The 15315-nt window shown below is 40.4% G+C and overlaps 1 protein-coding gene across 1 annotated transcript; it reads left to right on the top strand.

Annotated features, from left to right (window-relative positions):
* The first annotated feature begins 430 nt into the window (after window positions 1-430).
* Window positions 431-13993, top strand: LOC113568762 (antigen WC1.1-like). The gene is made up of 19 exons (XM_035528550.1): window positions 431-641; window positions 2868-3179; window positions 3305-3619; window positions 3722-4054; window positions 4312-4641; window positions 8183-8488; window positions 8780-8851; window positions 9120-9434; window positions 9632-9691; window positions 9785-9937; window positions 10064-10162; window positions 11646-11708; window positions 12159-12224; window positions 12328-12405; window positions 12730-12792; window positions 12893-12943; window positions 13063-13116; window positions 13242-13304; window positions 13810-13993. Exons 1-19 carry the CDS (start codon window positions 431-433, stop codon window positions 13923-13925), a joined length of 3060 nt encoding a protein of 1019 aa, XP_035384443.1. The 3' UTR covers window positions 13926-13993.
* Window positions 13994-15315: the final 1322 nt, after the last annotated feature.

Raw genomic sequence — 15315 nt, 5'->3', positions numbered from 1 at the left:
ACCGCACACACTGATGTGGGTTTAAATACACAAAGACAAACAAGGTGCAGATGTGTGCAGGCATGGTTGCAAACAAAGATCCTCCCACTGCACGTGGCAGGCCAAACCACGTGACTCGCGAGAGGCGAGCATTCTGTGACAAAATGTTTAATTTGTAATGTTTTAGCATTTTAATTTTCAACATTTCTATTAGTAGTAGTTAGATCACCATTTGAAATTTGTTCTGTTTAAATCAATTAATTATGATTATAATCTCTCTCTCTCTCTCTCTCTCTCTCTCTCTCTCTCTCTCTCTCTCTCTCTCTCACATACACTTCTGTCTCTTTTAACAGACAGTGTGAGGCTGGTGGATGGTGGTAGTCGCTGTGCTGGGAGAGTGGAGGTTCTTCATAGAGGACAGTGGGGAACAGTGTGTGATGCTGGCTGGGATATGAGAGATGCTGCAGTGGTGTGTAGAGAGCTGGACTGTGGGGAGGCTGTAGATGCAGTACATAATGCTCACTTTGGACCAGGATCAGGACCAATCTGGATGGATAATGTGACCTGTAGTGGATCAGAGTCTACACTGAAGAACTGTAGATCAGCAGGGTGGGGTAAACATAACTGTAATCAAACTAACAATGTTGGGATCATCTGCTCAGGTAAACCACATTACATCTACATATGACATCTGTAATGACTTTAATTCACAACCTAATATAGTAAACTAAAAGTTTTAGTCACTATGATTCTACTTTCAAATGTCTTTGGCAAATTTTGATGCTATGGATAGATATTAAATTCTTAAACTTTCTTGAATATTAGTTTTAGTCATATCTTGTATGTTGGCAATATATAATATTTACATAAAGGTTTGTACTGATATTTTATGACATTAAAGAAAAATACACGAGCCATCCATTATTTAGTGCATTACCTTAATATTAATCTGGTTAAGCATTTCTTAGTCATTACAAAAATTTACATTTGTCTCTATTCCCTGTACTAATATTTTAGGAGTGAGGCTGGTCAGTGGTCCTCGCTGCTCTGGGAGAGTGGAGGTGCTTCATGGGAAGACCTGGACCACAGTGTGTGATGCTGACTTTGACCAGCAGGATGCAGACGTTGTGTGTAGAGAGCTGAACTGTGGACCTCCTGTGGAGGTGCTGGGAGCAGCTGCTTTTGGCAGAGGGGAGGGACAGGTGTGGACAGAGGAGATTCATTGCAGAGGCAATGAATCTCAGATTTACTCCTGTGAAACAACATCTTCACTCAAACACAACTGTTCCCATAATAATGATGTGGGACTAATATGTTCAGGTGATGTGACAATATTTATCTTTTTCTCGCTATTTGCATATCTTTAAACTTTTCATTCTTAATTGATTGTTTTTATTTAATTTTGTCTCAGCTCTTTAAATGTGTAATGTGTGGCCCGAGTGCCAAAGGGCATGGAGCAGGGCACACAGACTCTCTCAACGTGGACAAACATTTATTTACATTAAACATAAAGACTATAGTGGCACTCCCGTGCAACACAAACAGTGAACATAGACACAATTAACATTAACAATTTTTAACATTAGCACGAGCTAGACAAACATGATTACGAATGTTACATTTAGATATTAACTGACAAATAACACGCTACATCAACAATGACCAACAACACTACACACACTGACACAGGTTTAAAGACACAAAGACAAACGAGGTGCAGGTGTGTGCAGGCATGGTTGCAAACAAAGATCCTCCAACTGCACGTGGCAAGCCAAACCACGTGATTCGCGAGAGGCGAGCGTTCTGTAACAAAATGTTTAATTTGAAATATTTTAGCATTTTAATTTTCAACATTTCTTTTAGTAGTAGTTAGATCTCCATTTGGAATTTGTTCTGTTTAAATCAATCAATTATAATTGATTATAATTGCTCTCTCTCACATACACTTCTCACTCCTTTAACAGACAGTGTGAGGCTGGTGAATGGTGGTAGTCGCTGTGCTGGGAGAGTGGAGGTTCTTCATAGAGGACAGTGGGGAACAGTGTGTAGTTTTGGCTGGGATATGAGAGATGCTGCAGTGGTATGTAGAGAGCTGAGCTGTGGGGAGGCTGTAGATGCAGTACATAATGCTCACTTTGGACCAGGATCAGGACAAACCTGGATGGATAATGTGGACTGTAGTGGATCAGAGTCTACACTCAAGAACTGTAGATCAGCAGGGTGGGGGGTTACTAACTGTCGTCATACTGAAGATGCTGGAGTAAGGTGCTCAGGTAAGATTTTAAAAATACATACAAAAATATATATTTTTTAAAAATCACATCAAATATCACAAAAATATCTTTATCATACCAATTTAATTTTTCAGAATTTTTCACTTGAATTGAGCATTTAATCAACATTAAAATAATTGTATTTAATCAACTGTTATTAAAGCAGTTCTTGCTCATATTTTTGGTTTCTCGTACAATTATTAGCAAAAAATGAGCCAAAGATTTTTAACAGAGAATATTCATCACCACTGCAGCTCCAAGACAAGAGTCAGAAAAAATTACTGATGGAATAGAATTTGTATTTTTATATCATTAACTTTTTATACTAATTGTTATTAAAATTAATATTTCAAAATATATTCAAAATGAATAATGGATCTACATATCAGATTATATAATTAGCAGAAAGTCCAAATTTACAGTTTATTACCTGTGCAGTGAAAAGTGTTTCACGGCCTTTAGAGGTGATTCAAGACAATATGATACTGAATATACATTATTATATACAATAAATCTAATGCTATTAAAGTCTAATGCTATTAAAGAAATTAGTGAAATATGCCACTTCTTGTGTGCACTACTCAGTGTAATAATTCAAATCAATTAAATGCACAGCTCACAGGAAATCCAGACTTACCAACGGTCCTCACCTGTGCTCTGGGAGAGTGGAGGTGCTTCATGGAGAGACCTGGACCACAGTGTGTGATGCTGACTTTGACCAGCAGGATGCAGAGGTTGTGTGTAGAGAACTGGACTGTGGGCTTCCTGTGGAGGTGCTGGGAGCAGCTGCTTTTGGCAGAGGGGAGGGCCAGGTGTGGACAGAGGAGCTTCAGTGTCGAGGCAACGAATCTGATATTTACTCCTGTCCAATAATGTCTTCACCCAAACACTGTTCCCATGATAATGATGTGGGACTAATATGTTCAGGTTATATGTCAATATTTATCTCTTTCTTGCTATTTTACATATCATGTATGTACATTTGCATACATGTATAATGAAATAAATATGAATTGAATGCTGTTGCACTAAGATGTCAGTTATGTGTTCAGGTTACACAGCGGCACGTCTGGTTAATGGCTGGGACTCCTGTTCTGGTCGAGTGGAGCTCCAGTACCTCAGTGACTGGGGTTCAGTTTGTGGTGATAGCTGGGATATGAGAGCTGCCAGTGTCCTCTGTGGACAGCTGAAGTGTGGGAGTGCTTTGGCTGTGTTTGGGGCGGACTGGTTTGGGGAGGGGACTGGCCACATCTGGGCTGATGTGTTTGATTGTCATGGGAACGAGACACACCTATCAGAATGTCCCATCTCATCATGGAGTCCAGTAGCATGCTCTCATAAACAGGATGCTGGAGTCATCTGCAAAGGTGAGCTCTTCCACTCATGTTCACTATGTTAGTGAAATTAGTGCTTTTGCATACTAAAAAAATAGCTAATTAATTTCTATGTTTAATTATATTCCCATTCAGATTCCTCTCAGGCCTTTCATGAGGGGCGAGTGAGGTTGTCTGGAGGGAGTGAGTGTGAGGGGCAGGTTGAGGTTTACTTCATCCAGGACTGGAGGAGAGTTCTCCTGGACTCCTGGAGCGTGTCTGAGGCCTCAGTGATCTGCAGACAGCTGGGTTGTGGTTCTGTGTTGAACTTCTCCAGCTCCTCTCCATCCAGTGCTGAACAACACAGCCACATCTGTGTGACGGGTTTCAATTGTTCTGGGAGTGAAGCTCATCTGGGGAACTGCAGTAGTGCAAACCTCCTCAACCTCTCCTGCAGCTCCAGGGAACAGCTGTCAATCACCTGCTCTGGTAAGTGTTACATTGACGTAAAATGTGTCCCTATTGTGTGATGATTTATGACATTTATCTCTTAGTATCAAAAATAATGATTTTGGTAAAACATTATTTAGGTAAAACAATGAACAAAAATGCAAAGGTTAAACTTTCTGAACTATCTTGGACATTCAATTGTGTGATTGTGTACGTATATACAGTGTTCCGTCTTTGCATACGTGCGTGCATGCGTGTGTGTGTGTGTGTGTGTGTGTGTGTGTGTGTGTGTGTAGGTGTGTTTAACTCAGCCCACAGCTCCATCAGACTGCTTGGTTCTGGGGGAGACTGTGCAGGAAGGCTGGAGGTTTTCCACAATGGCTCTTGGGGGACAGTGTGTGATGATTTATGGGATATTGAGGATGCTCAGGTGGTGTGCAGGCAGCTGCAGTGTGGAGTGGCCTTCAGTGCCCACGTACCAGCCTGGTTTGGTCCTGGAACTGGGCCCATATGGCTGAATCAGGTGCAGTGTGAGGGGAATGAGACATCCCTGTGGAACTGTAGGTATCAACTCTGTGGAGAAGATGAGTGTGGACATCAAGAGGATGTAGGAGTGGTGTGCTCAGGTAAAGTGTGCTGACTGCTGCTGTTCTCAATCAGCATGATGTGGCTGATTGTCTTTCAAAGCTCTGTATATAGTGATCACTAAAAAATAGGCTTGTCACAATCATGAATTTTTTTTATCTTCATTCATTTTTGTATAAAATATGACAATTATATAATTGTTTTGTTCCAGTAAAATAAGTCTAATAACACTGTAACAACACAAGAAGAAGAATAAACATGGTATATTGGTACATACAAATACCCTTAAATTTGTAAATGTGCTTTACAGAATGATACTATATTGTAATTGTATAATTATTACATTGTGTTATTACCTTGTGTTACTACATTGCTGTGGTTATAAGGGACTAACCTTAAAATATATCCATTACTATTATCTTCTACATGGCTAACTTGCTTTTAAATACTTGACACTGGCTCTGACTGAAGGTTTTAGCTGCTCAAGAGTTTGGAAATATGCTGGGTCATTATGGGAAATGTAGTACCTGTAGTTAATTTGTGTGTGTTAATGCTTTTGTTTTGTAGCTAGATCTGATCAGCAATACAGCAGAAAGCATTAAGACTGCATGATTATACTGGTGCATGGAAATATTTTACTGAGTCACTTGCTACATCAGTTCTAGTGACACCCATGTTAAATATTAATTTTGAGGGAACAATTCTTGTTACATTTTTATTGAATGAATAATTATTAAGAGGAAATGCAGCTGTAATGGTATTCAAACCCAGGTCTGATAGGTGATGCCTTTAACAGTCCACTGGGTGAGCCACCATGCTTTAATGATGGGGGGCCCGTGTGCAAAACAGTTAGATCTTAGAACAGGTAAAATGAGAGGAGAAAAAAAAGGTGGGGAGTTGGACCCTGCCGCTTTGCTGTGCGGCAAATGAACTCCTGCTAGACTGCAGTGGCCATCAAAATGACCTGCATGTATATCGCACTTAAAAGGAATGGAGGAGGACAAAATGAGAGGAAAAACTAAACAACACGCCGAGCGTGGAAAAAGAGAGAACAAAGGATGCCACGGAAAGAATGGCAGTCCCCATGCACTCGGGAAAACCAAACTAAAAGTTCCCAAACAAAACCAGAAAATAGGGAGGAACTTTAATGGCTAAGAGGAGCCTTGGGAGAGAGACAGACTCGAGAGGGGAAAACTGGAGAAGGGAGGGGATGTGTAAAAACAGATACCCTCGCAGAGCAGAAAAGAGGCCTAGCACAAGGGCTCGCGGACCTTGATACCCAGAGTTATCGGCTAGGAGCTTGGCGCAAAACTTTAGCAAAGACCCAGCACTGAGTGACTGGGTGACTGGGCTTATATAGATCTTGCCCAGCTGTTGGGCATCAAGCTTGATTAGTAGTGTGCCTGACTTGAGGCCTCACTCTGGCGGCCAGAGGAAGCCTTGGCCTGGTGCCAACCCTTACAGCAGTGGCTGGGTACTCTCAGTTTTTTGTCCTACTGTGTGTTTTGTCTGCCTGTTTGGACACTTCAGGTGTTAATCCTGTTTGGGGGAACTGAACTTTTAGATATTGGTAGATGATGCCAACTTTATACAACGGAGAAACGGGATTTTATCCCAGCAAAGCTATGCCTGGAACCACACTCATACACACACTGCCACGCCTACATCTTCTGACGGACATCTCTGGTCTGGTTCGCCGGAGTACTAGTTACACACCCGATAAATATTCTCTTAATTTCTCTCCCTATTTAAGCTCCCCTCCCTCACACTCTCTTTGCAAAGTATTGCTATTGCCACGTTGCATACCGAGCCTTTCATATACGTGGAATCCTGCCTGTGTTTCAGACCTCGTCTCCTCCATGACCCCTGGTTGCCTGTCGACTCTGACCAGCATTTTCAACCTCGCACCGAACTGAATATGAGTACCCACCTGACTCCTCTAACCTGCCCCGTTTCTTCAATAAAACCTCTAGCAACTGGATCCTCTTCCTCATGTGTGTGTGCATTCATAACACCCACAGTGGTGGAGGAGGAGGCTGAGTTGGGATCGGAAGTAAAGGAGGGACAAAAGAGGAGACCTACATGCTAAGCTACATGCTAAACCACATAGACCAGCTTTAAAAATGTCAATTTCCCAACCAGAGGCAATAATATACTGGACCAAGTCTAAACTAAAATCCTGGGGGCTTACAAAGCTGCAGCATCTGTGCACCTCAGCATGTCTGATCACATTGTGCTAGAACGAACCCCTACCTACAAACCTCTTATCTGTAGAGGCATTAAGATTATTACAGACTACAAATGCAGCCACCAATAAATCCTGATCAGCAGATGATCACGCACTACCTGACTCCCTCAACAAGCATTAAATGATAATTTCTGGGTATTTTCAACCTCTCACTGTATCTGGCTGTAGGGGGAATTGGCCCAAAGATCATGTCATTTCCATAGTGCTCCACACAGCCCTGTCTCACCTAGAACTTCCTAACACATGGAGGTGAGACTAGGGGACTATGCATCATCTCTGCTCATCCTAAATACAGGTGCACTGCAGGGATGTGTGCTTAGCCTGATCCTCTTCTTCCTTTTCACACACGACTGCACCCCCATCCATGCTTCCAACACTATTGTGAAGTGCACAGATGACATCACAGTAATAGGTCTCATATCAAATAATGATGAGACTCACTGCAGAGAGGAGATCTATCTCATAGCCAGATGGTCCTCGAGCAACCATCTGGTACTGAAAACTACCAAGACCAAAAGGTCATTGTGTGTTACAGAACAAACATAAGAACAGGGCATGCTCCATTATTCATGGAAGTGGAGTGTGTGGACAACATAAAAGTACCTGGGACTCCACATTACAGCCATGCCTTACCTTGGCATTGAACATCTCCCACCTGGTGAAGAAGGTCCAGTAAAAACTTTTTTTCCTGAGGAGGCTCAAGCAGGCTGGACTCTCCTCCAAACTTCTATAGAAGCACCATTTGAAAGTATTCTCTGTCTCTGTATGACTGTATGGTCTGCCAGCTGTACAGCACAAGACAGGAAGGACTTGGCTTGGGTGAGAATAGCAGGATGCCCACTTTCTGATCTGAATTCAGGATGGTGGGATTGCAGGATACCCGCTCCCCGACCTGAACTCAGCGTATGCTGACCACATCATGAAGATGGTGTGCGGTACCAAGACCACACACTGTTTGTTCCTTGCCTTTAGGATCGAGATTTCCAACAATAAAAACTTGGACCAGTAGAAAAAGGAACAGCTCTATCCCTAGAGCTGTGAACTCCATCACCCCATCTGTACACACACACCCGTTTCTGGACACTGTGACACACTTCTGTTGGACCCTTGCGCATGCACCTATGTTGCACATTACTGTACTTTGTATTTACTTTTGCAAGTTACCGCTGTCTGCTGCTATAATTGATTAGGTTTTTGTTTATTTGTGCTGTTGTGTATCTCTTTTAACCTGGTTCATGTTGAGAGTACAGCATAGGATTTTGTTGTACTATATACAGTGACAATAGTGTTCATTCATTCATTTCATAGTTTTCATCTTTCTCTCCCCTCACCAGAATTCAAAGAAATGAGACTCAGTGAGGGTTGTAAAGGGAATCTGGAAGTGTTCTACAATGGAACCTGGGGGAATGTGTGTGTGAATGGGATGAGTGAAGAAACAGTAAGTTTGGTCTGTCGAGAGCTGAACTGTGGAAGAACAGGCAGTGAGTCCCAATCCAGAGCAAGAGTGGAATCATCTCCTAACTGGCTGGATCAGGTGAAATGTAGGAAACATGACTCCACTCTGTGGCACTGCCCATCTGAACCCTGGGGTAATAACAGCTGTGAAAATCACAATGAGGTGGCTCAAATTACTTGTACAGGTAGTCAGATTCTCTCTCCAGTTTGTACTGGTTTTATGTACTTTTACTGTACTGATGAGTAAACTGTATAGAGTTGTTTCCTGTCTATTACTTTGGCAATAATCAATGCCATTACAAAATGAAATATAACTGTCTAATATTGCTACCAACCTACTGTACTGGCAAGATAAGATGACAAAGAGCTTTTGTAATTTGCTCTGGATTGTCTACTAAATGCCATAAATGTAAACGTAAATAACTACAGAACTGGATGCTCTTGGAAGTCCAATCTGTGTCTTGCTCTACACACAGGAGAGAGAAATGATCGTCTGCAGCAAAGTCATGTGAAATGCTCCTCCTCTTCCTCCCAGAGCCAGTGCTCCAGTAAGGACTCTCACACAAAGAAGGTCCACATTTGACTCAGGAGAGCATTAATCACAAATGCTACAAGTGTCAGTCCTCTCCTCACCATGATCAATAAATGTGTGAATCTGACATGTTCAAATTACAGAAAAATCCATAATTTACTATAATTTACTATATTACTATTCTGTTATGATTTCTGCAGCTAACGTTGTCGGTGTGACTTTGGCTCCTAATGTTTTGTGTGTGTGTGTGTGTGTGTGTGTGTGTGTGTGTGTGTGTGAGGTAGATCACCTGCCTCTCAGGCTGAGGGGAGCAGAGGGAAGCTGCTCTGGGAGGCTGGAGGTTTACCATGAAGCTGCGTGGGGCTCCATCTGTGATGATCAGTGGGACATCAGGGATGCTGAGGTGGTCTGCAGACAGCTGGGCTGTGGGAAGGCACTGAGGGCTGATGGCAGTGCTGCCTTTGGTGCAGCTGAAGGGGTGATCTGGCTGAACAGAGTGAAGTGTAGAGGGAATGAGATTCACCTGAGGGACTGCAGTTATTCACTGAAGAACCACACTGACTGCTCCCACAAAGAGGATGCTGGAGTCATCTGTGCAGGTCAAAGGATTTTTCTTGATCCTGAGGTTTCTGTGCAAAAATATTTTCTCCCATTGATAATAATTTGCAAAAGTTTATTTTCATTGTCATTTTGGGTAATGAGAGTTAAATCAGTTAGTGCTTAATTTCTGTCCAACTTCTTAGAGAACATGAACATGTATTTTGAATGTCTGAGTGTTTTGCTTTTATATTGACAGACCCTTATGTGTCCCCTACTACTGCACCCAGAACAACCACAAGCACCTCCACCTTTACAGGTTCGCTCTTTGTCTCTTGGTCATTTTCATAATTGACTGTGGAAACATTATTGCTTGTTCTTCAGAGTTGTTGGTGTGTATTTTTCTTTCCAGATGTTCAGAAGACATCCAGTCCTCTACAAACTAAACCAGCAGCTATTTCCTGCACCACCCCTACAGTGGTCCTGCTGGTACTGGGAGTGCTGCTCTTCCTGGCCTTAGTGCTTCTCTCTGGGCTGGTTTACCAGAACAGAGTGCTCAGGAGAGGTGGGACACATTCACGCATCATCTACAGTCCAGTTTCTGGACATTCTCTGAACATCATTAATCCTTGAGTCTGTCTGTTTTCTGTTACACTGAAGTGACACCATGTTTCTGTCTGTCTCCACCCAGTGATCTCTAAGAGGAGGCGTAAGACTCTGTCTGAGGCAGTATACGAGGAGATTGACCGCAGATACATCAATAAAAGAACCCGTGTCTCCACTCGAAGGGGTGGGTGACGTTTGTGAAGTCTGAAAACTGAGATTTACTGAATTATATTTATATTATAATTGAGAGGTTTCTTCCAAATAATCAAATAACCAAACACATCTGAATGCATGGCCAGTGATCAAAACAATATTTAATATCCAAAATTCTTTGTAATTTTGTTGTGCAGCACTAATAAGAAAATTATATAATGTAATGGCATGGGTCCCTCCTCTTCAAGTCCTCCTCAAGTACGTGTGTGTGTGTGTGTGCGTGCGTGTGTGCGCGCGCGCGTGTGTGTGTGTGTGTGTGTGTGTCTTCATCACCATGCCCCGAGCTCATTAACCGGTTATGTCACTATCTATCATTGTCTGTCATTATCTTTCTTGATAGTGTGGGTATTTAAAGTCCTGTTATAAGTATGTCTTTTGTCGTTGTTTGACCACTTGCTTGATCCCTTGTTTAACCTCTTGTTTAACCATTTGTGTGTCCTGTTATCACTTAGTTTTCTTTGTGTTTGGGTTTTGTTTTATTTACTGTGCGTTAAATGTCTGTGTTCATCACAACATGGCTTACCTCGGCATCCTGCTTCTGCCTACCAACGTATACATATAAAACAATGAGAGAGAGAGAGAGAGAGAGAGAGAGAGAGAGAGAGAGAGAGAGAGAGAGAGAGAGAGAAAGCATGCGTGTGTGTGTGCATGACAGAGAGCACTTGTGTGTAATGGTGTAAAATGGTAATAATAGCGTTTGAACATGAGAGAGAGAGACGAAGCGAGATAAAATGAGAGAGAGACAGAGAGAGAGAGAGAGAGAGAGAGAGAGAGAGATTGTGTTTGATTTTCCAGATGCTTTGGAATTTTTCTCAGGTGTACAAATAGTAATAAAATAATGTAAAATAATAGGAGCCAGTGGGTGAAAGGAACGTTGAATGTGTATTAGAGTAAATGTGTCTGTGACGGCATGTGAGGAGTGTGGTAATTCTGCTGATAATCATCTATTAGGCAGGGGAAGCTCAACTATATTATTCCTGTACACCTTTAGTTTAGGTACAGGATGAGAAAACCACAGAGCAGCAGGTGTGTGTAGAGAGAGAGAGAGAGAGAGAGAGAGAGGGTGGGAGAGCGGAGGGAGAGAGAGAGAGAGAGAGAGAGAGAGAGAGAGAGAGAGAGAGATTGAGATTGAGATTGAGTGTAAGTGAATGAAAAGTGTTTGTGTAGCCTCTATACACTCTATACATCTCTGTGCACCATGGAAAGCAGTGTCCCCAAATTTATATTATGCAGGTAAGTTTGGCTGTGTGTGGTTGTGTGTGTGTGTGTGTGTGTGTGTGTGTGTGTGTGTATGTGTCTTCTGGTGTGGGATCTTAGGCTGCCCTCTACTGGCTGCAGTGTTATTATTTCCATCTTCCTGTATCCAACCCAGTTGATTATGACCACATGAGTCAGTTTGTGGTTGATTTGGTTTTCTGTACCTGTCACATGACTGTTCTGCTCTCCTCTAACAGGAAGTGTCCTTTCTGAATCCCAGCATTCAGGATATGAGGATGTGGATCAGGCGTTTGTCTCAGGTAACAGGGCCACCGCATGTGTGTGTCAAATTGGATCCCATTTAGAAATATTAGAATGATGGATAAGCAATAAAATAATTTATTATTAAAACTCACCTAGCTGAACCTTCTTTATAATATTCTGTGATGAATGGTTACAGAACACATAAAATTTTACCTAGCATGAAATATTTATTTGTTCTTTTAGATTTCCGCTTTGTCTCATATGAGTCTATCTGGTAGTGTGTGTTCCTCTTTGTTAGATAAATGAGAGCTTTACTGCACTGGTCAAACATTTTATTCATCTGTAGATCAGAAGATGTTTTGCAGAAGTGCTTCCCCCATATTTTAACCAGAGTCACATGCAGTAGTTTACAAAAGACCTATCACAGAATGACTGTTTGTACATCATTCTCATTACAGCAGTTTGTTTTAAGTTGTGTAAAAAACAAAGTCATCATCTTTTTCCAGAAAAGTCTGTGACTGTGGACCAGCCTGAGTATTACGATGATGTCACCACCATCGGTGACCTCATAAGTGAGTTCCTTTATTAACTGATCATGTGATTCTACTTCCTTAAACCAAACTATGAAAAGATGGCTGGACTGTTTTAAAGACAGTCTGCTTTTATTGAACTTAGGTGACATAGAAAGACAGGACATACCAGAGAACTACGATGATGTCATCACTGCTGGACCCAGCCCTGATATTGTAGCAGGTGTGGTTCTGTATTGGGGATTGTCTGTCAGACAGAACAAACATTCTTACTACAAACCCATAACTGTTCATTTGTTTGGTGTGAATACAAGTCTGAATTTGTATGGGGAGCACTTTTATATTCAATCATCATTAAAAACTGAGATCACAAATAAAATAAAAATTAATAAATAACCAAAGAAATAAATCAATAAAAAAGAAGAGAATCATTAAATAATCTGTAAATGAATGATGCCTGTGCTACTTTTATGGAGCTTTTCTATGTTTTAAGAGCTGCCAGCTCAGTAACATCTGTGTGTCTCGGTACATCTGTGTTTTGGTGTAGAGGACGTATCTGAGAATTATGATGATGTCATTACTGATGATCAGAACGCTGCTGTTGTGAGAGGTATGACTAGTATTGTTACAAGATTGTAGCGTCATACATAAAAGCAGTTAATAAAATAAATGCTAATGTACTGGTATTTTCCTCTATATCTCCTCTACAGAGAATTATGATGATGTTATTACCACTGGACCAAACCCAAACATTACAGCAAGTAAGATTTTAATACAAGGCCATTTATGTCAAATGCAAGCACTGAATCAGAACAATAGGTTGTAATGTAAAACATATTTTATTGATATCAGTATAATATGTCTTCTCCTGTTGGTATAGTGGCCACACCAGAAGACTGTAATGATGCTGCAACAAACCCAAATTTTACAGAAAGTAAGTTTTTTTTTTTTTTTTTAAATGTATAGACTGTAATGCTGTAAATATATATTTATATTATAAAACATTATATATATTCGTTATATTTTAACATCATAATTGATCTTTGCATGTTGGTGTAGTGGACACACCAGAGAACAGTGATGACATCATCACTGCTGGACAGGATGTAGGAGGTGTAAATGGTGAGTGGCTTCCCTTGTTGTGTCCTCCGCTACATTCCACCTGTATGGTGGAGTCGGTGTGTCAAATCAAGAACACAGGCAGCACAGTGAAAACATGGTCACATTAGTGATGACATGAGATGGAAATGTAATAATGTTGATGCATGACAGAGGGCTCCTATTTATATATCAACTACAGTCTCCCTTCACTTATATAACAATTGCACCCATATTTATACAAGTGGAGACGATTGAGACAGTACTGGAGTTCATTACCGTCTACATTTTATTCTTAAGATATTTTATTTAAGGCACAGTATTTGTACATCTTCATATATTATATTTCTTGGAAATCATGGAATTTCTTAGCACTATAGTGGTGATTAGATAAACACTGAGGCAATTTCTGTTTTCTCACTCATTAACATGTTACAAGCTGATTTAATATGTGTATAATACAAAAATGAAATATTTTAAGCTATTTTAAGATTTTAAAAAGAAATATTTCAATGTACTCTTTTTACAGACTATGAGGACATGAAGGAGGAGCCTCAGAAAGAGATGAATCACATGACCAAGAGACCACACCAAGTGCCTTTCCTCAGGAAATTACATTTGAACTTCTTCAAACTCAAAAAATGATTACTAGCATTTTTCACAATATGGAACATTTTATACGACATTGTTTATTTCAGCTTTCAGCTGGAATCACAGCCAGGTATAAAAATACCAAAGTTTCTTTCGCAGCCAAGCGTCACCAATTCTTTCTCAACATTTTTAAAAATGGTCAAATGTAGTACATAATCAAAGCTGAAAAGCTTTATCTCATCTATCTCACTTGTTCTTCTATTGAAATAAACACGTGATCTTTTGCAAGATCTCCACATTTAATCATTCTGAATACTTTGCTTACGCTATTAGAGGCCTAAACTTACATTTTCAATTCTCAACAATCTTAGCAGCCTAGTAAATTAACAAATAAACAAATAGCCTAAATAAAACTAACGTTTATTGGAAAAGGCTCCCTATTCCTTTTTAATCTGTACTACTTAGGAGTCGCATCATAAAAATACACATGAAATAAAACATTTAATGTTTTAAAAATTATATTTTAGCGAGGAAATTACACCTTAAAGGCATTCAGTACCATTTCTAAAAATGAATTTTACAACCTCTGTGATATTTTGTAGTATTTTATGTAATCCTACTTTTTTCTTCATCTACACTTTCACACATTTCAGAATTCGGTGAGCTATGCAGTTTCTGAGTTTAAGATAAAAGGGAGAGTTTTGTTAATGGCACAAAAGTTACATGACGCGACTCAAATATCAGTTTTGTTTTTTTTTTCAAAACAAATAGAAAAGGAGAAATCACATATGGAAAGCTTATTATATATCCTAAAATGAAATGAGTAATATAATCGTTTTTATAATTAATTTATAAGCGTAGTAGGGCTACATAGATTTATTTTATATTTATACTAATGATAAATTATGAGTGAAAGCCAAGGACAATGTTGTACTATTAACTTATTGTTACACTAGAATAAGTTATTTATTTTAGGTGTCAAAAGCATTAGTAGTCACACATACAACACTCTTACATTTATGGCATTTAGCTGAGATTAAATTCAAATTTCTATTATGAATTTAAGAAACATAAATAAAATGGAGCCATAAAACCTACATGTGCCGCAGGACAAGCGCAGGACGTACAGACTCACTGGACGGAGACATTTATTAACATACGAAAAACACAACGGCACTCACATATAACGTAAACGGTGAACATGAACACACAACGACTAACATTACCGATGTGAACATTAACACAGACAACATGACCATCGTGAACGTGATCAATAACCGCCAGCGAAGCAGCGCCCCACAGCGGTGTGAGTGCACGCAGACATTAGCAGACTAACCACGTGCAGGCGCGTGCTCAGTACGAAGGCGTGGCTACAAACGAGACGATTAAGCGCCACTGCACGCGGTGGGCCGTACCACGTGACTAGTGGGGGCTCCATGACAGT

The sequence above is a fragment of the Electrophorus electricus genome, chromosome 7, assembly GCF_013358815.1.
Source record: "Electrophorus electricus isolate fEleEle1 chromosome 7, fEleEle1.pri, whole genome shotgun sequence".
Lineage (NCBI taxonomy): Eukaryota > Metazoa > Chordata > Actinopteri > Gymnotiformes > Gymnotidae > Electrophorus > Electrophorus electricus.
Note: the sequence above shows the minus strand (reverse complement) of the source record. Positions and strands in the feature narration are given on the sequence as shown.